At 41.8% G+C, this 25,685-nt stretch overlaps 1 protein-coding gene across 14 annotated transcripts in view; it reads right to left on the minus strand.

Moving 5' to 3' along the window:
• The window catches only part of CACNA1A (calcium voltage-gated channel subunit alpha1 A), a 1,308,076-nt gene that overhangs the window by 554,057 nt on the left and 728,334 nt on the right, over positions 1–25,685 (minus strand). For all 14 annotated transcript variants that reach the window (XM_086961990.1, XM_086962030.1, XM_086962039.1 and 11 more), the window contains one exon: positions 2,827–2,926. In XM_086961990.1, the coding sequence (XP_086818116.1) occupies positions 2,827–2,926 (100 nt within the window). The remainder of the gene's footprint in view (positions 1–2,826; positions 2,927–25,685) is intronic.

A 25,685-nucleotide genomic window follows, 5' to 3' on the forward strand; every position in this document is an offset into this window, starting at 1 on the left:
GAGATGTGCCTTTATCAACACTTCAGGTTGTAGTATAACAGATGAGGCCCTGCTTGGACAGAATGGCCCTCCCACCACTTTTTTCTTGTTGGTAATGGATAGGAAAAAAAGGCATTACACCGACCACCCTAAACAGAGAGGGTTGAGAGTATATTTCCATTCCTCCAATGGCACCTACTTTGTTGTGCCATCGGAGGAAGAATTCTGTTGATGAAGCAACCAGAGGATCCATTGACAGAATACCTAAGGTCTACCCATCTATAAATGAAAAGGGCGGAATGAGAGTTTGGCAGGCAACTTAGTCTATCGCCTTTGGGACATAGTATTCTGTTTAACCAACACAAAATTAGCCCTTAGTGTTGAGCCTTCAGTTTCAAATTCCTTGACATGTACAGAGCGTTTTAAAATTTTCATTTTTCAATACTGAATTTTTAAGTATATATTTTATAAAACTGCTAGTATTCCTTAATTTTCTAAACAGTTCCCTGAGTAGTCATTTTGTATGCCCAAGGGTCCACAGACGCCAGGGTAAGAACCACTGCTGCAGAACACAGATATTATATAACATCAGATCAATGTAAAGTCTTTTCTGCATTGGCTATATATAGGCCTTGAAAAGATGGTAGGAAAACAAATCTCTTAAGTGGAGGGTAAACCAGAGGCAGCTCTGAGAAAAAGTATTTGGTTTCAGCAGTGCATTATCCTCATGAAAACCTTAGCCTGCACCTCATCTGAAAGCACTACATTGATGTATAATTTGTGTTGAAATGATGTGACTAAAATCCCAAGTCACAGCGTTATTACTGTAGTAGTGGTAGGCTCATAAACTTTGCACGTTAGTATACCAAGAATAACACTTAAATCACAACACAATAGGATGAGCTTTTCCTAGTGGGTTGAACCAGGCGAATTCACCTAAGTCTCTTCTGACCAACCCGTCCAACAGACAAATATTCTGTGCTGTGGTATTCTGAAAGGGCGGCTACTCTGACCACAAAATAAGCTTTATAATAAACTGCCTTAAGGCATTAGTCTACTGAGTTATAACTAAAAGTCAGTACTGAGTTGAATGTGCGAGAAAGGCTATTGATTGCTGCATAGAAACAGATTTGTATTAATTTGATTTTGCATTGTTTCCCGATTAAGTACTGCTCTGATTTCCTAGTTTTTGAAGAATTCAATTAACAGTAAAGTAAGCTTTGAAGCACAATGTACGCAGCACCCAAAATTGGAGTCAATGATGTAAAATACACACCCCTCAACTTTTAAGAAAGGAAAGGAACTATCCAACATCTGATAGTTTAGAAACAAATTTAGGCAAGAGACAATGAACAGAAAATGTGTGCAGGCATACAAGCAGCAAACAATGACATTGTAATTCATTAAATTACTTAAAGAAGTGCTTATGGTATTATCACAAAATTATTTTTAATCTTTTTATGTAAATGTTATTAAAAATATTCACTTCTTTAAAAACATACTACATAATTTAAATGTCCTGAACAGTTTTCAATACATGAATTATTCTTCTATATTGCGGAACAGTTTACATGAATTATTCTTCTATATTGTGGAACAGTTGTCAATCATTTAATCCTGCATAGCGTGCTAATCTTGAGCACATGTGATTTATTGCACAATACGTCAATTCATTAAGTTTTGATACAATGGCAATTTTGTTCACAGTATGATAAACTTTGATATCTATTTTTTTGACAGGATATAGGAACAAAGGCTGACGCTCTGTAGACACTACACACGTTTCGGCGGGAATGTCTTAATCAGGGGGCCGTCCCTTTAATCACTACAGAGGACACAAAAAGAGAAGAACATGTAGATACAGGAAATGTTTGCCTGCAGTCGATAAGTATTCTTTGAAATGTCTTGCCTATTAGCTGATTAAACTCCAACTACAGTAGGTAAGTTGAAGCCAATGTGACCACAGATTCATAGCTATACATAGGTAGACAGGTACAAGATAGACCCCTTTTGTGATAAAATTCCTATAACCACCGAAAAGATCATTAACATTTTTACATCTAAAATAGAGCTATGTTATAGGTAGTTAGTTGATGACAAACAATTCAACAATAATAAGCGAATTTCTCAATTTTGGCTCTTCGGAGAGATTTAGGGGCAGATGTATCAAAATACCTATTTGCGATTCTCAAATAGCGATTTTTTGAGAATCGCTATTTGAGAATTGCAAAATGGTATGTATTTAAAAAGTCGCAATTTTTTAGCGATTTCTTAATATTCCTTATTTGAGAATAGCAAATTGAGAATAATTTCAAGGGTGTCCTAAGGACACCCTGCTGCACCCCTAAAATTCACACGTGTGCGCATATGTCACCTTCACAAATGCAAAAAAGTGCATTTGTGTAAGAATTCGCAAATTACCACCAACTTAAAGTTGGTGGTAATTTGCGAATTCTTAAGGAAAAATTGCAAAATTGAAATGCTTGATGCATAGAATTTAAGGAATCGCAATTTGCGATTCCTTAAATGCTTACGCAATATAAAGGAATCGCAAATTTTGCGATTCCTTAATTTTGCTATACATTTTTCTTCACACATTCCATTTAGCGAATTTTTTGTCGCAAACGCTGTTTTTTTGCGAATCGCAACGTTTGCGACTAATAATTCCCTTGATACATCTGCCCCTTAGTTGAGAAGCTACAAGAGAAAGTAAGTTTGACAGGTGGCAAATAAAGGATATGAAATACATTCAATCAACAAGATAGTGCTGGCAGTAGCTAAACTTAAAATAATCTACATTTACTTGGCGTATAATAGGATGCCTAGTACCTAGATGCTGCAACTTACCTTGAGCTTGGGCAGGCGCTTGATGGTCTTAAGGGGTCTTAGCACTCGCAGGACACGCAGCGATTTGATGGTATTGATGTCTTTCCCTTTGCTGCTACCACTATGGACATACAGACATGGGAAAGGGAATCAATTAGAGAGCACAAAACTGGTGTCTGGGATGCTTATATTAATTTCAGCCACTGTCAATGACACTTTTCCTTTTTCTTGAGTGAAGAGAGAGCACCGATAAAGAAAAGTGAGAATTAAAAGCATCCAACTACAGCTGCTTCTCTCCAAGAGCATGCTCTGCAGTCTTCCCAAGCACACCCATGATGCACAGTCCATGTGTTACGCTTGAGTATCGGACATAGTACTCGGAACAGCCTGAGGGGCATTTATTAGTAGCCAACTCTACAACTCAGGATAATGAACTGGCACTCTACTCAATAAAGTGTGAACTCTGGACAATAATGTCTTAGAAACAGGATCTACACCCAGTGGGAACTAAGCATATTAGACTTATCTGAAAAGTGTCTTTCCTGAGATCAAGGTTTAGGATAGAGGATGAGTCCTTCTAAGGGCCAGCTGTCGTCCATGACACTGGGTCTCATTACAATGGACAAGCCAGGGAACTCTCCACTGAGAAAGGGAGACAGGGCTTCTTACAGGCAGTGAACATCTCTGAGGGTAGTATTAAAAAATGAGTTCCCTTGCCTCGAGGCCCGCTGAATACATTGGGACCTAGCTTCAGCGAAGAGTTCCCCTAACTCAAAAGTAGATCATTACACTGAGACATTTCTCATGGGGCCAGCAATACTTGGTCAGCGTGTTCTCTAAATCCAGCCACCAGCTATACATTTCACAGCACCCCCTACAAAGGGATAGTTGCTCTTGTTCGTGCACCCACAGCACCTTTAAGACCGCCGACAAACCTGCAGATCTACGGTCAGGCTTCTCTTAGGTGGACTTCCAAACACATCACAATCAGTGAATCATCAACAGGCTGGATTACATAGTGAACAGCTCACCACGTTTCTATCAGTGTTGCAGATTACTAGTAGAACACATTGAACAGACAGAGTTAGGCACCAGGACGTCACTTAGCAGGGCAATAAAACTAGGCTCGATGCAAAGACGTTGGCATGCCTTCATTTGGTTGTCACAAGAATTCAGGGTAGACAACAGACTTGGCACCACAGAATTTAGTTCAGTTTACAGTGGTTCCTACTACCAGGCCAGGAAGCTGCGACTTCCTTGTCCTGTTGTAGAATGATTCATGCCTGTCTCTGCTGATTCTGTATATCCATTCACATCTCAAAGGGGGTTTGGGATATATGCACTAAGTAAGCATGCATGTTATCAACGTTGTTTGTTGGAATGCATCAGTCATTCACCCGAACATTCCACTTTTAATCTTCACCTGCTCCCAGACCTGGCGCTAAGCAGCGCATGATTGCAGGCGGGAACACAGCAAGCTCTATTCTTTGGCCTTTTATATTAAGGGCATGATACGACTGAAACATGGTTTTGTCCCATATAATATCATGAGATGAAATAAAACAGAGAAGAAAAGGTGCAGTCATATACTGATGAAAGCAGATGGCCTGGTGGACCAAAATCCCTTTTGTAAGATGTAATCGGAGAGGGGTCTTGCTCTTTAAAGGTGTCACACTCAGCCCTAACAAATTCTCAGTCAAACTCACAATGCTTCAGAAATTCTGGCATTCTTGAAAACAAAATCCATTCAAATCTCCTTGCTTAGGGAAAATAGATCTTGTCTACAAGGTAACCATGAAATTTAATTAATTAGGGGGGAGTCTCCCAAAATTACAATGAATGCAGCATGTTTGTAGTTGTATTTATAAGCGCAACATACACTACAAGGTAACCATGAAATGTAATTAATTAGGGGGGAGTCTCCAAAAATTAAAATGAATGCAGCATTTATGTAGTTGTATTTATAAGCACAACATACACCAAATACATTGCGGCACTGTAGAAGTGTAAGAACACTCTGTCCAACACATTTACACAGGAAAGTTGTTAATTCAGAAAAAGATCATTGTTTAAAGCTTTGCTGGGCATTAAGTTAGCTAGACATTGAATAGCAAAATGGTTGTTAATTCCATTTGGGAGTTGCCAACTTTCAACTTGCTTCTATTTAGGAACATGTATCAGGTACTGATATACAGATCTCAGAAAAAGTTGTGGGAAGCAGCATTGAAAACACATAGACAGGGGACTTTGTTTTTGATTGTTGATACAACTACGACCTAAAGATATAGGAACTCATTTAGAGTTTATGGGAAAAGAACATCTTTCAGTTTCTAGAGGAAACTCTAAATGTGGAGTAGAATTGACCTGATGAATTTCATCCACCACAGGGATAGTAATGTGGAGGAAATTCAGTCCGTTGATTCTATTCTGTATTTAGAGTTTCTTCAAGAAAGTGGTGGGTTTTCAATTCCCCCTGGATAAGGCCCACAGATTTGAATACAACACACTACACTGTTTAGCTGGGAGACCACCTAATATGGTTACATCTGGTTACATCTAATAGAAATCTGGCAGAGGTGCTCTGTGTTATTTGCATTTTCTGAAAGAAAGACATGGGTAAATCCTAGTAAAGTGTGTCTCAGTAAGCCGCATGTGATGACATAAAACATTTATAGTCTGGATTTCGAAAGAAACTAAGTGCAATATTAATTTTGATAGAGGCAATTGGTAGAAACATGAACGGACTCCGGAGTTATTCTGAACGGTCATACGTAACTGTGAATCAATCTTAGACCCCAAATTCTTTGCACTTGACATGGTGTGGCTTGATCTCTAAGGACCCAATCAACAAAGGCATTTATAAGTATGTGTAGTAGTGCTCCTGTACTAGTTGACCTACTCTTAAATGCGATTGACAGGGATACCAGCATAGCTCTATACCTATGCAGATCCTATCTCTTATGTGGGTTCTCTGTCTAGAGTGGATGGATAATGGGAAATAGCTAATACGAAACAGAAGCAGAATGAGAAAATGAAGGAGCGGAATACAGAGGGACTGGCAAATACAAAAATACATCTACAAATAGTGCTCTAGTCAAATTCATCAAAGATAAACCCGCATTTATCACTGCGATACCACCAAACAGACCAAACAGGCTCAAATCTACTCCATCCAAGCCTTGGAGTAAATCACACACCACAGATGGCCATGCACAGGTACTTCAATGAGATTACATACAAATCAATGGAGGCAGGGTATAACAATACCAGAACAAAGCTCAAGACCGAAAGAAAATTTAAATAAGTAAAATGCAAAATGGTGATATCCCGTTAGAAATTGTACACATTATGCTGCACAAATGTAAAACAGTAAAAAATAATAAAATATAAATAATAAAATGAATGTAAAAACTAGCCATATAACTGTATACACAGCCAGACGCCTATACAAATCACATTATAAAACTAAAAAACGAATGCAAAACAATGTTCATATAACTGTTTATATAGAGCAGACACCCATACAAATCATTTTTTTAAACTATGAAAATAACAGAAGCACATACATAGAAAATGAGAAATATGTAAATTAACGAGTGATTTAAAAAATATGTAACTCATCTCACATCCTACACTCCTCTGCAGACATCCAGCACAACTCTACACATATCTTGCAGCACAAGACTAAGAGGGCAGAGATGAGGGTTTGGCTATGTATGGGTTACCAGTAGTAATGTTTGTCAGGTCTTAATATTTTCCTCAGATATTACTTGTTCCCCTATTCTCTTCAATTCATAGTTCTAAATAGCTAAGTAGAGATGCACTTGTAGATTTAATTTGGGGAATTGGGCTCCAAGTGCCCCTGGCTAATGGAAAACACACTAAAATGGTATACTCAAATATGGCAAATGTAATTTTGTTTTCTCAACATTCAATTTTAGCTATTTAAAATGCATCCTGTTATCAACAGCTGCAAAACAGGTATTAAAAATAAGAAGAACACGTGCTGAGCTCTTCAGTGGTTTTCAAAACAATCTGTGTAGCATCAGCACACATACGAACATGTAGCCGAATGAATGCATGAGGTGACCCATTTAAATGCATAAAGATTAATAAAAATAAGGCATAGCAGAATAGAAATCTGAAAACTCCCAAAGGGTAGAGGCCGCCCTTCTGAGGGAAAGGGAGGCAGTGTCACTCATTGAGTACTAAATGCCAGGGTGTCGGTCTACAAACCAGGCCATGGCCAGGTCCACTAAGTTTAGTTATTAATATCTAGTAATCCATGGTGTCAAATGCAGCTGACAGGTCTAGTAATAATATTAAAACAACAGAAATACATTTATCTGATAACAGTGCAATTCGTCCACACCTGCAACCACAACAGCCTCTTTGGGGAGGAGATGGGGGGGTCCTGTTTGCTCTGAATGTAACACATTATTTTTCTGTTTAGATTGCTGAATAAAGGCTGCTTTTTCTAGTAGTACGGAAAGAAATGGAAGCTGAGAAAATAGCTGATAATTAGCCTGGTTATTAGGGAACAGGGAAGGATTTTAATAAGGAAATCTGGAGTACAGATTGTAATTTACTGGGGAACATTGTTGTAGGAAGAGAAACATTGATGATGTCCATAACATCAGAATTATCTGACTGTAAAAAACGTGTCTTAAGTTTTGCAGGTAGAATGTCTTTATGAGAACCAAAAGGCCTGCTACTCTGGAGAAATTGAGCAAAGTCTGCATCATCTGGAAAGAAATTCGAGAGAGGCTGGAGTATTGAAGTGTCAGACTGAAAGGTGGGCATGATTTTCTCTACGTAATCATAGCACAGAGGTAATCAACATATTTTTTCAGGAACAAACTCAGGAAATTCATTGCACTTTTTTACTAAAACACCCTCTTCTCTTACTCTTTTTATGGTTCTTCGAATTCATTTAATTTTGCAAAGATTGCTGAAGACATGTTTGAGACTGCAAGTATTTTATCTGCGTGAAGAGAAGCAGATTTAGTTGCCGTCTTATATTTGCGACTCAACATTTGCCATTGCTGGTTTAGTCCTGGGGTGTATTGACACCACCACGTGTGTTACATAGATAAAAGTTCTTTTGACATTTATTTTAGGTGTTAAAACCAAGAGGCTGATATAGTTTGACGCAGAGGGATACCCATCTCAACAGCGACAGAATACCCTCTTGGTTGAACTCTTGGTTCACTCGCATGACTCAGGTCTGGACGGGTGCACACTATGTCGACAAGGAAGTCTACTTTTGTTCTGTGGCCGACATAATCATCCTGACAGAGTCCGGGTTGTCATCATTGGGCTATCAGAGGTAAGCCATCCGACCAACCACCCAATTCAGAATGGGCGGTTAGATGGCGTTTTCTTGCTGTCGGAACAATGACAGGTAAAACCAGGCAGTGAAGGACAGTAAAAACAAAAAGAATACTCCCACACTATGGGAGAAAACTCCCATGGTGTGGGGGTCACTAACTGTATATATATATATATATATATATATATATATATATATATATATATATATTTTAAACCTCCTGCTTTGCGAGTTTGCTTTTCAAAAAAGCAAAACTTTGGAAAAGTTTGACAGCCGGTCGTCATGTTTGATTGAGCCCTCAGTCAAACATTCCCAACACTGAAAGGACTCGCTGTAAAGGGCAGTTCCTGCCAGTGTGTAGAGCTCTCCGTGAGGCCTACAGACACCTCTGAATTTGGGGGATGGGAAGTCCGTCAGGGTGACGGAGTAAAGTACACATCTTGATGGACATTAAACTGTCCGCCAAACCCTAGATCAGCCCTTGTGTTTATTTTAGAGGTACTAGCAGGTCAACCATGGTGGTCTCGTATTTGACATGGTCTTTCAATAGTAGCCACGGGTCTTTAGTTGAAGTAGTTTTCTTCCTACAAGGGGAAACTGAAAGAGATTCTGCTGAAACATCCTCTGATAACTGATTACCTCATAATGGATAATTTTTGTTTGAGCTAGTGATGGTTCAAAGAGCTTTTTTAAAGGAAGACTGTTGAAGGCTGAGCCACTGATGTTTCTGCCTTACATAAGGGTGTTTTAGCATATTTTAGAACCCAAGCATATCCTTTAACATGTATTCGATGAACATCGCACATTGGTAGATCCAAAAGAGCAAACAATTACCTATTTGAGTATATAACCAAAATAGCCGTACGCAATTGTGCATAGATTCCTCTTGCCACGTAAAACGAAGCACAACTGGAAAAAAGACCTTTCAGATGAGGTAAGATACAAGCTATTATCTCTAGCCTTCAGAGTTTAAAAAAACTTCTCTGCAGCAGTACATCAGCTATGCACAAAAAGTAAACAGGACTTGCAGTTCTTGCCTTTGAGCCACTCCCTAAACTGACCAAAAAGTGAACCGTTCCTGGGAAATTGCAGAGAAATATTGTATTGTAGAATTGCATTATTTTGCACCGGTATATGAATTGAACTTTTTACTCCCTGCGAGGCTTGTAGATTAGCTAGAAACATATTGCGATGAAAATCACTGCACTTAGTGAAGCCATGTTACCACGCAGTATAACAGAAAAAGTGTGACAGATACGTTCGAAGGTCGCCTATACCAACCAGTGGTTCTTCTAGATTTAATCTAGTTGGTCATATGTTTTAGGAAACAACCAGGTCTTTATAGCACTGCTAAACGCGAGGCAGTTGCTGTTTATCTGTGTTTTCTTTGCAAACATACTCCAGAGACTACAAATTTGTACAGAGAAAGATCAAACACAAATCCATTTTGTTCTAGAGCTGCTTCATGAAATGTATTGGTTTCGTCTGTTCCGGACTCGGGGGGCTGTGCCCAGCTATCTTCCTAGATAAATAGGACACTGATAGGAGAAAGGGGATTCCTCGGGTTCTACAAGCAACGAGGGGTGGAGTGCACACGTTTCCTTGAAGTAAAAAAAAGAATCATGGAGGTAGCACCTCAAAAGTGAATGCAGAAGGCAGCAACTATTCTCCTTGGCCCTGCATGATGCCAATAAATGATACAGGGTTCTTCTCCTATACTGCGTCCGGGTGACATCATGTCCTGAATCTCCACAGATCTCACCACAATTCCCACAGGTCCTCACAGACAGCTGGGCTGTTGAGCTTCAAGTAGCAAGTAGGCCTTCCTCTGTAGGGAAAAGTCTTGTGGTCTGCTCCTCAGTAGTCTTCAAAGGGAAATTAAGCGGCACTTCAAGCAGGATCCTTGGTCTCTGACTAACCGCCAAGCTGGAAGAAGGACAGCAGTCAAGTGGACCCCTGCATCTCAGTGGTTTTCAATGGTAAATATGGAATAAGATCCACTCCCACTCATCGCCAGTGTAAGGTAAGCACAAGAAGCTTCAATAACACCGCTCAAACGTATGCGTTGATAAAAGAACAGGTTAATGTGATCTGTAGGAAAAGGCAAACAACAATTGGCGGAACAAGCCAGTTCCAGCCAATGACCTGTCAATGATCTTACCTGCTCCTTTTATTGTGCCTGTACATTACAACGCTCTCTTCCCTTATTCCAATGTAAACATGCACAATGGAGAGGATGGAGCCTTACGGCTAGAGCGGTCCACCTCGAAGCTGGGAAACCAGGTTCGAGTCTCGGCAACAACACTCAACATCCTGTGATTCTGGGCAAATCACTTAATCTCCCTGTGCCTAACAAAAATGAATGTGTCCTTCTGTAACGAAAATGGTGCTCATGTAAAGTGCTCTGAAACCCGATGTCTCGGGCCCAGTTCGCGCTATATAAAACTCTATAAAAAAATGACAAAGCATCTTTAAAGAACCAGTTACTTACATTCTGTAACGAATTATCTAGAATGTACAAGATCTGTGAATTTTCCATGTGTCAGACTAGATCTGGAAGAATTTTGAGTGAGCAGTACCCCTGCACACCGGTTGGTGGCGTCGGTCAGCTTGCATGGCGACGGTGTCCACCACAGAAGTGATGTCTGCGTCACGTATATAGGCGCCACCTTGGCGAGCTGACATCAGTTACTTTTCAAAACATTCCAAACGAGAAGCGCGGAGTCATGAAGTGCGCTGACACTGGTGTGTCCAAATTAGGGCTCTGAAAGGGATCAGCCCTGACCATAGAAACTTGTCTGCAGAGCAGGGAGGATTGGTGGATTGGTAAGGAATATGTGGCTAGATCTTGTCTCTACCAGATAATGCATTACTGAAGGTAAGTAACTTCTTCATCTGATAGAGACATCAAGCCGCAGACCCCTTACCTCTGAATAGATACACCAGCAATACCAACCCCGATGGTGCGCTGTGGACAAATTCTGAACTAAAAACTCCAGAAGGCACGAAGGAGCGAAGTGCCCATCCCTGCGGATCTGACTGTCTCTGCAATAGTGTTTGGAAAAAGTGTACAGAGATGCCCTCGTGGCTGCCTAGCAGATGTCCTAGACTTGGACTCCACATGCTAATGCAGTGGTAGCAGCTTTAGCTCTGGTGGAATGAACCCTTAAGCCCTGAGGGTGCTGCTTCTTGGCCAGTGCATGGCAGATTTTTACACAGTGTGAAAGAGTTCCTTTCTGTACCAATCGACCCTTCTTCCCTCCCCAGAAATCTCGTGTACGATCAAGGTAGAACGACAATGCTCTTTTTGGGTCCAGGAAGTGGAGTTGCTACTTTTCTTTTGAGGGATGTGAAGGAGTGTAGAATGTGGGCAAGGTGAAGGATTGGGTTACATGTGATGGTGTTACCACTTTTGGCAGGAAAATTGCCCTAGTGTGAAGCACCAATTTGTCTGGAACAAAAGACAGGAATGGATGGTCCGGATGATAAAGTTTGCAGCTCATTCACCCTCTGGGAAGATGTGAGCAGCCAGAAGGGACAATTATGAAGAGACTTGAAAGGAGCACCCATAAAGAAAGTGAGAACCAAATTAAGGTCCCACTGAGGCATAATGAAAGGAGAGGCTGGAAACATATTTACAAGACATTTAAGAAACCTATCACAATTGGGAACTTAAATAAAGAGGGTTGCTCAGGCAGCCACAAAAAGGCAGATAGTGTAGAAAGGTAACCCTTTAAAATGCCCAGAGCAGAGCCCTGAGGGGTAAGGGTAAGCATAAAAAGAAGGACAACAGAAAGAATGATTGAATGAATGATTACTTATTTGTATAGCGCATGGCTACCCGGAGGCATCCCTGCGCTTTAGACCACGTTTATTCTCAGAGTCTAGGTAAACAGGAGGGTTTTCAGCATCTTCCTGAATTTAAGATGGTTTTCTTCCATTCTGATGTAGTCTGGGAGATTATTCCAAAGTTTTGTGGCCTGTAGAGAGAAGCGTCGGCCACCCATGCGCACTCTCCTTGTTTTGGGGACTGCCAAAAAGTTCTTATTGTTAGATTTTAACTCCCGACCGGTGAAATACGGGCAGAACATTGATTGAATCAGTGCAGGTCCCGATTTATTGACTGCCTTGTGGGCCGTGGTCAGAGCCTTAAACTCGATTCTCTGTTGCACTGGAAGCCAGTGAAGCTGACGAAGGTTCTCCGTGGGATGTTCAGCAGCACACGTGCTGCGCAATTCTTCACGGTCTGCAGGATCTTAATTGTCCCCTGAGGAGTGCCTAAGTATAGTGCATTGGAATAGTCTAGGCGAGACAGTATCAGCGCCTGTACTAAGATCCTTCTAGCTTCGAAGGTGAGGAGCCTGATGATTTTCCTAAGAAGCCTAATAAGTGCATAACATGTGGCTGCTACCTTCCGGGCCTGCACTGAAAAATTAAGGGCTGGGTCCATCCACACCCCAAGACTCTTAATTTCTGTTTTAGGCTTAGGTGGATGGCCGAGGCTGTCCGGCCACAAGTCATCCACCGTAGTGGGTGCCTTGTGTATCAGCATCATCATCTCTGTTTTTGCTCCATTAAGTTTTAAAAAAGATTCATCCATCCATTCACGTACTTTATTAAGACCCGCTTATTCTCCTGAAGTGGAAGGCGGGAGATGCACATACACTCTGCACAGTAAATCTGCATTACAGCATCGTTTAAAAAAAGAACTGTTTAAATTGTGTTAAACTGTTATTTTGGCCTTTGTGGCATTTTTAATCACGTATTCCTCACTTGGGTGACTTTGCCGATTCAGGGCTCAGTCCGGCCTCGATCTTAGGAGGCGAAGTGGAAGGAACGCGGCCATCTTAGGGAGGTATCTCCCAGGTTGGGTGCAGTCTAGCTGCTCAGGCGCAAGGCACTCGGCGCTAGTACTTAAGCAGGGAAGTAAAGTTGCTTGCGAGACCCGCTTATTCTCCTGAGGCGGAAGCCGGGAGATGCACATACACTCTGCACAGTAAATCTGTATTACAGCATTGTTTTTAAAAAAACTGTTTAAATTGTGTTAAACTGTTATTGCAAGAGAAGCACAAAGAGGGCCAATGGACTTTTGTGTACATTATAATACACACTTGCTTCACTGGAAGGCATATACCATCTTGGCAGAGGGATGCCTGGCTACCAGAGTAAGATTTCAGACTTTGGGAGTAAGTTTGAAAGATGTCAACTGTCACTGTTCAATCTCCACCCAAAAAGGTGTAGAATTGACAGAATTGGGTGGAAGACCCTCCCTGCTGCTGCAACAGAAGATCTTCTCAAAAAGCTAGCCTGAGTGGAGGATCAATGCTCATGCTGTGAAGCTCGGGATACCAGACTCTCCTTCCCATTCCGGAGCCACAGGGATGACTTGGGCTGGTTGGTCCTGATCTTTTTGAGAACTCTAGGAAGAAATGGTATGGGCAGAAAGGCATACAGGATGCCCAAGCTCCACTCAAGACGAAAAGCGTCTGAGAGAGATGCCTTGGAAACTCCAGCTCGCAAAACTGCTGACATTCTGAGATACATTCTACTGAGAGACCTTGTGCCACCTCCTGATGGAGATGCCATTCGGGATCTCCTAGGCATCGAAGAATAAGTTTGTTCACTCTGGCGCTCAGACAACCTGCCAGGTATTGAAAAACCAGGGATATGCCCTGGTATTCCAGCAACTTCTAGAGATGCAGAGCTTCTTTACGAAGGGTCCATGAACCAATCCGCCCTGTTTGGTGCAGTACCACATGGCAGTGATGTTGTCTGTGAACACTTGTACCAGCCTTCACTCAATGGAGGACAGAAAGGTTTTCAATGCCAATCGAATCGCTCAAAGCACCAATATGTTTATGTAGATTCCGGATTCCGCCAGAGACCTCTGATCTCCACCTCTCCCAGATGGCCGCCCCATCCTAGGAGTGACACATCTGTCACTACTGTCATATCTGGTTGGGGAAGAGAGAGAGTTCTGCCTCTGACCCCATCGCAGTTTGTTAGCCACCACTGCAGGTCCTTTTCAGTTTCCTCCAAGATCTGGACCATGTCGGAGAGATTCCCCTGATTTTGCGCCCACTGGAACTTCAGATGCCACTGCAGAGCCCGGTTATGCCACCTGGCATGTGTCACTAGCAGTATACAGGAGGCCACGAGGTATAATAGCCTCTGAGTCATTCTCATCGAAATCCAGGATAGAGGTGAAAAATTGGTATCGTAGCCTGAATATTCTACACTCGCTGCTTGGGAGGATAAGACTGCAACTGCACCATGTCCAGAACAGCTCCAATGAAAGGGAGAAACTGAGAGGGAGTCAGGTGTGACTTTGGCACATTGATAGTGAACCACATGGAATTAGCTCTTTCCATCTATGATTTATTTGATCTGTGTGTCTGCTGAAGAGATTCTCACAGTAATATGAACTATTCAGAATACACTGATGCTCATCTAACCTAAAAGAAGTAGAACATAACCATCCCTACTGCTTTAGAACTGTGACCCCCTACCATTTGGTAAAAGCCCGCCCTGGCCATGTCCATGAACCATCTATGACGACCGCCAAAGCTCTTTCTCCAGGTCCAAAGAATTGCAAGGAGAATTCCTTCAGTCTTTGTGGCTGTTGAAGCACAAGGTACGGGGCCGCGTCCTCCCCATCTGATGATCATGCTGGCCAATAACAGCCAAAGGACTGCCAGAGAGTTGTCATTCTTGAAAGAATTTGGTGCTAGAATTAAAACTCTCTTTCCAAAATTCTGCATTTTACAACCCTTTCTATCCTGAGGAGCCATGCAAGGCAAGGGGAACCTGGATACCAGTAAGGGCGCTGAGACGTCTGCGTAACTACAAAGGATGAACAGTCAAAGAGGCTGGAGAATCATCCGGAGTTCTATGCTTTACATTGACCCTAGGAACTAAGGCTTTCACAGAAGCTAGCACCTGCATAATCTTGAACCCTTCTTTCCATTTTTTTTTTTTGCAGATTTATATAGCGCAAACTCGACCGGAAGGTGTCGAAGCTCTTTAGACGAGCACTGGTTACGTTACACAAGGACACATTCATTTTTTTTTTTGGTAGGCATGGGAAGATTAAGGGATTTGCCCAGGATCACAGGATGTGGACACAACTCCAAGGCTCGAACCTTGGTTTCCCAGCTCCAAAGTCGGCAATCTAGCCGTCAGTCCACTTCCTCTCTCCATATATGTTCAATTAAGGGACCTTATTTAATAGATTTCCTGAAATCCTCTTTAAACTCATACTGGAAACAATCCATCCCTGTTTCAAATACAAGTAGAACAAAGTGCGTCAAAGCTCTCTCTAACAACAAATGAAATCAGGCTATAGCAGCTGGTGAAGAGTCTGCATGAAGTGGAATTGGCGAATTAGTGGCTTGGGCAACCTTATTATCCCAGTCTGCTGTTCTGGTCAATGGTTGGTCTGGAACCACTCCATCCTATTGCACATTATAATCACCTGATGATCAGTGGAGCATGGTATGACTGAATCTGAGATGATTGATGCAGAGGTGGGTGTCGAGGAAGGGATACTGCAAGGGTGTTTGAGCTGCTGAGGTTGATACAGAACTATGGCAGGTGCAGAGTTGAAGGAAACCTGTTGCAATAGTGGTGCATCATCCACTGGAGGTTGTGAATTAATTCCGTAGGGATATTAAGTGTTGGTTGCTTCCAACTGTCAGACGCTTCATAATATTCATCATAGTGTCTATCACAGAGGGGGCGTCTGTAACCACAATATGACTTCTTATCTACCTCCTCATAGTATGGTCCTTGACTTTTTCTTCCTGATCATAGCAGTTGTCATCATCTTCTTTTCATTTAACGTTCAGCTGGTTAGGGCTAGTAGCCAATCTAAATGGCCCTTCATCATGGAATTTGCCATCAGTATCTAGGTTCTTAGAAGGCAGATTCAGAAGTATCCTGTTAAGAGAAGTATACTCCAGGACAAGCGAAGCTTGGTTGATGCAGTTGGCAGAGTGACAGACCTTTTATTTGTGCCATTGATAGTGACATCATTGATGGTATAGTTCTAGATGGTATGGCTGTTAATGGTGGTTAACTCATGGTGGTTAACTCATTGACTATGGTCTTATCATCAAAGGAATTCCAGTCGTCGATAGTGGGGTTGTTGTTTGTACAGTAGTTTACAAAGGCAGTGTTGATATTCCAGTGATGTTAACCAGGCAGCTACTGAGGAGTCATTGAAGGCAGCGGGTACCAATGGCATTTTGAAGACAGGAGCGTCTATTGTTGGAGGCTCAGTTGGCCTGGACATCAATGGGGGTGCTGAAGAAACTTTGCATTGAGAATGCCCTCAAGAGATGTCTTATAGGGCCTACTGAGATTCCTATTGGATACTTTGAGGCCTTCCGAGGACGTTCTTCAGAGGTGGATGGTTGGTTCTCCTTTATCACCCTTTAGCTGGTGTATAAGAAAATGTTTTATCTTATTGGAGACTGCTATAGAGACGTCTTTACACTGTCCACTAGACTTCTTCTTCAGCCAACAAAGTAAACATCCATTCCAGTCCTTAAAGATTTTACTGAGCATGTCTGTCATATCTTGCATTCTTTATGCTTAAGGACTGTAAATAGGCCTGTGGCAGAGCTCTGACAGGGCCCTCCTTTCACATGACTTGCGTAAAAGTCCAAAGTACAGTGGCCATTGAGGCAAGTGAAGGGCGGATGTTTTCTAGTGTGGTAGTTGTGTTACTAAAGTGGTTCACCACAAAGAAATGTTCTAATGCAATTTCTTGGTACTGCTATGATAATATCACCACGGGACACCCAGCTCAATGACAGGGAACAATTCATGTACATGGACTTATGAACTATCCAATGGTGGACCAAATAGCAGAACATGATACTAAGAATAACCCACTAAATGTCAAGTTGTGCATTTGGTCCTTCGAACACAGCTCAATGACTAAATAGCATCAAGGCTTCTACTTGAACCGCTGAGTTGAGCACTAACATGTCGCTATTCCATTCTCAGCTGCATGACAGTGCTAAACTCAGCAGTCTAAGTAGAAGCCTTGCTGCCATCAGTCATTGAGCTGATAAGCCTAGAGGCTATTCCCCACCTGGTGTTATCGGGACTTGACGTGTACTTGAATCATCTCCCCCGACTTCGATGTGACTGAGTAGCTATGGGTGCAAACTACATGTGCACTGACTCCACTATCTTGTAATTTTACCGCTTAGAACATGTTAAACATGATTCAATGTATTTCATGATTAAAACCTGCTTTTTGACATTAGCTTTCAATGTTTGCCACCAACAGAAATTACATTCTTTATTGTCAGACTTGAACACTGCTGACTAGGTACACTTACCTATTTGAATACAGGCTTGATCATTTTTCAAGGCAACTTTAAGTGTTTTATTAATATACCTTTCCGGTCAAGCACACTTGACTAGTGTCAACCTTTAATTTACTAAGGGCAGCTATATATGATCAGTGACTATAAATTCATTGATTACATTTCTGCACCTTCATTTTTATGAAATATTGCCATTTCTAATGTAAATCTGGCATGGGCCTTAAAGGTCTTTATTTGTACACTTTACCTTTTTTTAAACACATTTTGCTATGGCTTAACATTGATACTCAAACTTTGTTACAAAGGAGAGCCATGAACATCTTATAGGAAAATCTATTTACCTTGGTGGGCAAGCCTACCTGTGTGGTAATGGAGCTCATATACTGCATAGTTTGAGACTAACCCCTCTCTGGCTCATAGCCCTACTGGTGAGTTTCTCATATGTGGAGAAGTGTGGCTCAGGGGTTAGAGGTGGCAGACCCGGAAGCTGAGATCGGTCCTGGACCAGGGTTCAATTCCCCGCCTCGGTGGGTCTTGGGCTAAAAATTCCACGGACTCGATAATTCTCGCTCCGGTGCCTTCTCGACTCACGGGTTCACACTCTGCGACTCTGGGCAATAGCTTGCTTAATCTCCACAACGGCCCCTCGTGGCGGGATGCCTGACTTTCACCTTGTGGATACCCTGCTGGGGCTATCACACAGGGGAATATCAGGACGGGTTCCCTAAGCAAGCGCCGGGAAACCCACTGCGGGTAGCTGTGCGCTATATAAGCTCAAATACATTTACATATGAAAAGGGATGGTCATCTACTGACGACCAACAATGGACTGCTAGCCTTGAGGTTAATTTATGGGAAAGAATGTTGGGTGGTACATCCTGAAAGGAACACCACCCAACCTATATCTAGGGAAATATGGGGGTTATTTGGAATTAGGTGGAACACACACTGGCCCAATGTGAAGGCAAAGGTTGGCGGATTACCTCTCATCATATTTAGAGATATTCGCCTGGCTGGTGGATATCTCTGTGCCTTCACAGGAGTCACCGACATGTTGCCCTGGTCTCAGAAGGCGCTACAACTTTACAGAGCGACACCCACATTTAATGCAGCCACCCAGCAAAGCCTTTTGTTTTTCAAAAACAAACTCAAAGAGCAGAAGTTCTCCCTAGAAGTTTATTCCCAGTGTGTGAGGGTCATTTTGTTTCATATTTGGAGCTGCCAGGCTTTGAATAGCAATCCTGAAGAGGTAAAAAAGCATTCAAGAATGCCTGCCCTAAATAGGGGGATGGACCTGGGTGCTTAGATAGAAAGTCTGATCTCTGTGAGGCTGGTGGGGTAAGTTTCCGCAAGCGGAACTAGAGGGGACTCCTCTGGCAGAAACATGAAAGTTTTTATGGCTCTAAATACAGTAAACAGACCAACGCTTTTATGGGCAGCGAGTACCCTGTCTGCCAAACTCTAAAAAAGACCCCAGGTTATTACAATACGCTAACCTTGGATTTCAGCATGGCAGGATGACTCCATAATTACAATTCATGCAACAAGTAAACTACAAAAATCTATTAGCCTGATTACTAGTTGAGAAGTTTTTATCGCACCTGATAAATAATGATACCACAGGGTATGTTATTTATCGGGTGCGATAAATAACACCTATTCTGAGTTTATGGGGAACAACTTGCAGATTTTGGTGTTTTACGCTCCAAAATCCGAATGACATGGTTAATACGTATGTTTTCTACTGTTAAATTTTGGCAGGTCTGACCTATTGAAATGTAACAAATTTTGGGTTACTTAACACATCTGATGATTATCAGATACGTTAAATAAAACTAAACTTGTTATTCTGTTCCCTGCATAATTCGGGGTTTGTGCATGGGACAGAATTAACCCCCCAACTAGTAAACCAGTCCTAAATAATCTAAAATAGCTATACATAGACAAGAAGATGTAATTGAAATCTCCATCCCTCAAAGTTCAAAGCAATCAGAACTGCACACAATATTTGGCTTTGGTAGACGATCTTGCATGGAGGTCATTCATACTGTTGACCACGACAAAACAGTTTCTAGCAAACCGCAGTACTGTACACATTAGGGGATGAAGAAGCAAAAACATGCGTTACATTTTAATAAGAAAATAGAATACAAGTAGATAAACAGCTGATGTGTTGAAGATTGAAATCAGGAGAGTCCTCGTGCCCAATGGTTCTTTGCCTACACGTCAAGAACGTACGCACAATTAAATGTTTTTGAAAGTGCAAGCCACTCCTGTACCTACCAGGTCTCTTTCCGTCTGTTCTTGTGCATTACAAAACAAAAACTGTGCCATCCGGGGAGACGCAGGTTGAGTCTGTTTAGCTACAATTAAACTGGTAGCAGTAATGACTGTGCAAAAGCAATTTGAGGTTCCTGTATCTTCTTGCCAAACCACACAATAGTGCCCTCAAATCACACTGGAAGTAGATGATGATTCACAAACTGCATAGAAGGTCTCATAGGGGTGATGGTACACCTCATGGTCAAAGCCAAAAGACGCAGATCGCATCTAACAAAATAAATATAGTCGAAGGTGCAGAATAATGTCTTCATTTGAACGCCACCACTAGATTTAATATAAAATGTACACCCGCACTTAAATAACACAGTTAAGCGTCCTCATCAATTCCTAGTCAAATATCTCCAATAGGGAAACCGGAGAGGAAAGCCTGGTTGACAACAGTCTGCTCATTTTATTTATGTTTGTGAAAAGAGGACTCGGAGGTGAACTGAACGTCGACTTTCCTCAAAAACAGCAGTGCACATAGGGGTACCATGCAATCCTAGAGGAATCCTCAAGAAGGAGGACAATTACATTCTACTGGAATGTGCACTGTAGAAACACTCGTTTTATATTCTGGAAATTAGAAAATATTTACAATCCTGCGACCATGTAATATTCTGTATTTAGGAAAAAGGAGGTGCCCACAGTGCAACGACACCTGGAACCCGAGGAATTCCACATTCATGTGACAAGAGCTCCAGGTGATGAAACAATGGATAATTTAAAATACAATCAAAGTATACAATTAATGAAAAGAGATACAAACTTTGCAAGCATCCGTCATTTTACTGCTAGGAAAGTGCTCAGTGCTTGTGAGTGTTCACACAGTGACCAATAAAAGGTATGGAAATAAAATATGTACCAAAACTAGTACGGCAATAAAACTGAAAGAGTAGGCAATCAATGATCCTGCATATACATTAGATTATAGGTCAACCAATGAATATATCTGAATCAGTTCCATTTGCTGTTTTATTTTTTTATGGCGTTTTCGATCCTAACCGTGTAATGGGTCATAATCAGGACTGAATAATTTTATGCGAAGCAGCGAGCAATATATATATCCCATGCATCCATGTCAATTCTGATGCGTAGTATTTCACGTTCAATGAAAATCACGCACAGAAAAAGTTAGTTCCTGACTGAAGCTCCAAGGTTGCAGTCACGGTTCAATTCACCGGCTACTTGGCGGGCTCATTTGTTGGGGGCCATACTACAGTTCCTATTCAGCGATTCATTGTGAATGCAACATTTTTAATTATTCTCTTTGTTTTGTAATTTTCATTGAAGGCGAAATATTACATACCAGATTTGACATGGATGCACTGGAAACATACATTGCTCGCTGTGTCATAATAATTTCCTCAGTCCTGAAGATGACCCATTATACCCCTTACCTGTTATTGATCACTGCGTGAACACTCACGAACACTGAGCACTTTTTTGGCATTAAAATGAACGATACTTGCAAAGTTTGTGTCTTTGCTTATCAATTGTATAATTTGATTGTAGTTTAATTTATTCAGTGTTTCATTGCATGGAGACCTGGTCATATGTATCTTGTAATAGTCTGAGTAAAAAGAAGCAGAGGATTCAAATGAGGGTCGCCAAACTGTACGAAGGCTGATTAAGCAAATGCGACCCTTGGCTACAAACAACGATACCAGCACAGATCCCACTCAAATGACATGACTGTTCCACAACTTTGAAAGGTTACCTTTGAATCTAAGTTGCCCTTTCGACATACAATTTAGAACACTGTACATAGTACACAAATATAAATGTAGAATGACAGAGAAAATATGCATTAGAGTAAATGTAGGTACCAGTGAGAATGGAAGCTACCAGCAGTTAATGTATGAGAAAGAAGAATAAATTTACCGCTGGCCGCTCCTGTGTTGGAAAGCAGAGAGGGAAAGACAAGTAAAAATGAGACAATAAATAATGAACACACAACACAGACTCGGATGGCAAGAGTCACTGCCCTCTGAGTGAAAGTGGCAGGAGGGTAGACATCAATGCTGTGTCTGTACTCGTCACATGAGTAACCACCTATTGTGTATAGGCAAAGGTAGTGGGTTTTTTACTGCCTTTTTCTAGTCTCAAACTCGTAAATCCAAAAGTAGCCACAAACGATGTTGAAGAAGTACACAGAATTTGCCTGCAGATATTTCCGAGTCCCTGAGGATTTTTATCTGAACCTTACTTGATGCAGAGTGATATCCTGCACCAGAATCCCTGAGGGACCATACTAAAAACAACGAAGGGGCAATATTGGAATGATTTCATAAGGTTGCTCTCCATCTGAACACCTTACAAACCCTTTTAGAAACCGGTCTTTGGAAACACCAAATAACGTTTTAAGACAACCAGGTGGCAAGAAGCAACCACAATGGTAAAAGTGCAAACAGGAAGAGTTGTTCTGCACCAAAATGCAACAAAAACGTAGTTAGTGTGCACAGACAGTGTTGGCAAAAAATTGACTACTCATGGAACCAGAGAGGTAGCAGGAAAGCAAGTATGGATGCTTCCTTCGCTCTCAAACTCAAGAGTCACAAATCTAAATCTACAAATGCATTAGTAGGTGAAATGACAGAGGGTTTCATTAAAAACTATGATGGTGGTAGTAAGAAGTGAGATACAGAAATCTCAATGCAAGCCCAAATGGTGGGAAGGTGGTTCATTAGCTCCATATGGCACTAACGTATCAGAAACCCTGTAGAGTGGAATGGTGAGAGAGAGGTGACCAGAAGATTCCAGAGAAGATCAACTGCCTTTTGCCACTGAAATTATCATTTGTGATGCAATATTTACAAATGAAGTGGAGGCTTATAGCTCTTCAATATCAGTTCTTCTTCTAATGAGAATATTTGCAACTCGGGACAATACCCAACAAAAAGCAAACTAGAGCCTTTTCGTGCTCAAGAAATATGAAATAATGGTCAATGATTCGCCGTGAGCCTGGTTCCTCGTTTCCGTTATTAAAAAAAGCCTGAATAAAGATAGGATAAACAGGAGCCATCAATACTCAGATTTCAGAGGAAGGCTTAAAGTCAGGAATTAAATAATAGCCAGCAGCTGCTGGATTCTAGCCACCAGGGGGCAATCTTCCAAGAAGTGCATCACTTCAAAATCTTCATTTAAACAAATGGGTTTAAGAACATCCTCTCCATTGAAGCTTTTTGAAAGTGGCTTCTAGAAAGTGGTGATAGAGTGAGGATTGGGCCAGTCCACCCAGTACGCAGCATACGGAAATGATTGCTATTTTACTGAATAAAAAAAACACACACAAAAAACATGAATATAAGAAAAGCATTACAATAAACATCATGAGTGCAAAATGATACCCAACAATTATTTCCACTTTAAACAACTATTTTCTACTTTCTAAAGATGCAGCATGCAAAGTTTCGTTTTAGATGGGGGTACATGCAATGCAACAGCCATAATGCACTACATCATCTCTGGATGCGTTTCTGTTGCTTCTAAAAATTTCGTAAAGCATGACTTCTTTAACCAAAGACCTTCCAGGTCTCCACTACTCTCTGCAATGGCATTCAAACGTTTTGTATCCTTTACAGAAGGTGGTGACAAGCAGCGGCGACTCTTCCATAATAGTGGACGAGTGTCGCCCCACTGAGTCAGTCAGCGGCAATAAAATGCTAATATATCAATATTATCATTTTATATTTCCACTGACTGACTGAGCCAGTGAGTCTTGGCCGGGCTGGTCTTGGCTGGGAGGAGGGGTAGTGTGCACTGTAAAGTGCGCATTTTGATTTGGCCGGCCATCTTAGGCCATCCAAACAGACATGCACATTTAGATTTCTCCAACCCGGCTCTGTTGCACAGCCAGGTTGGAGAAACGCTATAGGCACTAATGCACTGTCTGAGTGGCAAACAAGGCCACTCAGACCAATCCTGGTGCTGCTCTCATGCTATGAGAGCAGCGTCTGGTTTGGGTGGGGAGCCTGTGCTGGTGTCCCAGGAAGTGCTGGGACAGAATCAGGAGTGAAGAGGAGCACCGACACGTCGGCGACAGGACAGTCAAGGTTTCTTTTTTTATTATATCTTTATATCTCTATAACATGTTACTCACCTGTAACAATGGTTCTCCTGCATTGGCATCTTATGAAATTCACAGGCTTGAATTATTAACGAAATCAGGCTGGGAATCAGCAGATATCAATGTTTACAAAGCAGTTTACATAGTAACTTACTGAACCTGAAAACAGCATAAACTACATATAGTCATGCACTCTCCTTTTTATCATCTAAACTTTGGCCCATCAAGTGAAGATACATAACTTCACTCACTCTCTAAGGCTCACCTGGGACCATGGGTAATACCTGTGCTACTGAGTCCCACAAGGTGTGAGAGTAGGCTAGGTCACAGCTGGCATTCACAGACCGAAAGGCAAACCGTGTTGAGGAGAACATTCTTTTGGCAAATGTTTCTATCCTCTTTAAATCCCTGTCAGGGGAAGTATTGGGAAATGCATTTAGATTTACCTTACTCGCCAAAGCCTGCACCACAAGCTTCTCAGGCATAGAGTGCTGAACTATCAAATCAGGGACACGGTGGCACCTGGTGATTAACCAGTGGCCCTCAGCAGGGTTTAGCCCAGGTCCCCAAAGGTGTGTCAGTTAGAGCCTTATTAAATGTAAAAAGAGCCTCAGTATTTGTGTGGCCAGGCTGAAGGAATTCAGTCAAGATGTTCTTCTTTAACTTACTAAGAAGGAAATTGAAGGTCAAGAACCTCTCCCACCCTCCGCACAACCATGGCAAAGGGGATGGTCTCTTTGAAGTCAGGCCTGGGTGGGGAACTAGTCTAGTGTCTGGGGAGGAATCAAAACCAATGGCATCCTGGGTTTCTTCCCACCAGTTGTCCTCTTGTTATGACTGGGCAAACTCATTCCCAGCATCACACCCACCATTATCAGAGTTTGTAACAAATAATTAATGGAGAACTTAAGCCCTTCCAGAAGTTACAGGTTCTGTGTGAGAAAAAAGAAGGGTGGCTAAATGGTTGTAGCTCAGATAAAGGAGCACAGCCTCGAATGAGGTCAGGTCAATAGCACCAGTATCAGCTTCAGTGAATCGCTTTCTGGCGTGGGTTGTAGCACTGGGGAGGGAACCTGAGAGCCTATAGCATATAGCAGCAGACAGTTCTCATCAAGAACTTCTATGATAATTTTACGTGCAAGGTGGGAGATAGCGAGTATAGCTTTGAAGTCAAGATCGATGTGAGACAGGGATGCATGATGTCCAGAATGCTCTTTAACCAAGTCATCGACTGGGTAATGCGATGCACAACTAAAGTCCAGGCCATAGGCATCTGATGGACAATATTGTCTACATTGGAGGACCTTGAATATGTGGACTTACCAGCGTTGCTCTCTAATGCACCAGCATATGCTGGGAAAAGATATCTCGCTTCAACATCTATGCAAAGATATTGGGCCTATAGATCAACACAAAGAAATCAGAAGGCATGCTAGTCAACATCTCAAAACCTTCACCAATGAAGGTGGATGTAGAGAACCTAGCCATGACTGAAGAGTTCACCTAACTAGGCAGACATAATGGAGGGGTAGACACTGACATCAAGAGCAGATTGAACAAGGCCACTAATGCCTTGAGGATGCTGAACAATGTGTGGAGGTCATCTCAGACAGCACCTACATCAAGAAGAGGCTTTACCAGAGCTGTATTCTGCACACACTCTTGTATGGATTAGAATGCTTGACAATGAAGTAAAGCAACCTCACCAAACCGTCAGCCTTCCACACCAGTAACCTGAGAAGAATCTTGCACATTTTCTGGCTGTGCACAATCTCCCACCAGAAACTGCTAACCAGAAGCAAGCATGGACACTATC

Source organism: Lissotriton vulgaris, chromosome 1_1, assembly GCF_964263255.1.
Source record: "Lissotriton vulgaris chromosome 1_1, aLisVul1.2, whole genome shotgun sequence".
Lineage (NCBI taxonomy): Eukaryota > Metazoa > Chordata > Amphibia > Caudata > Salamandridae > Lissotriton > Lissotriton vulgaris.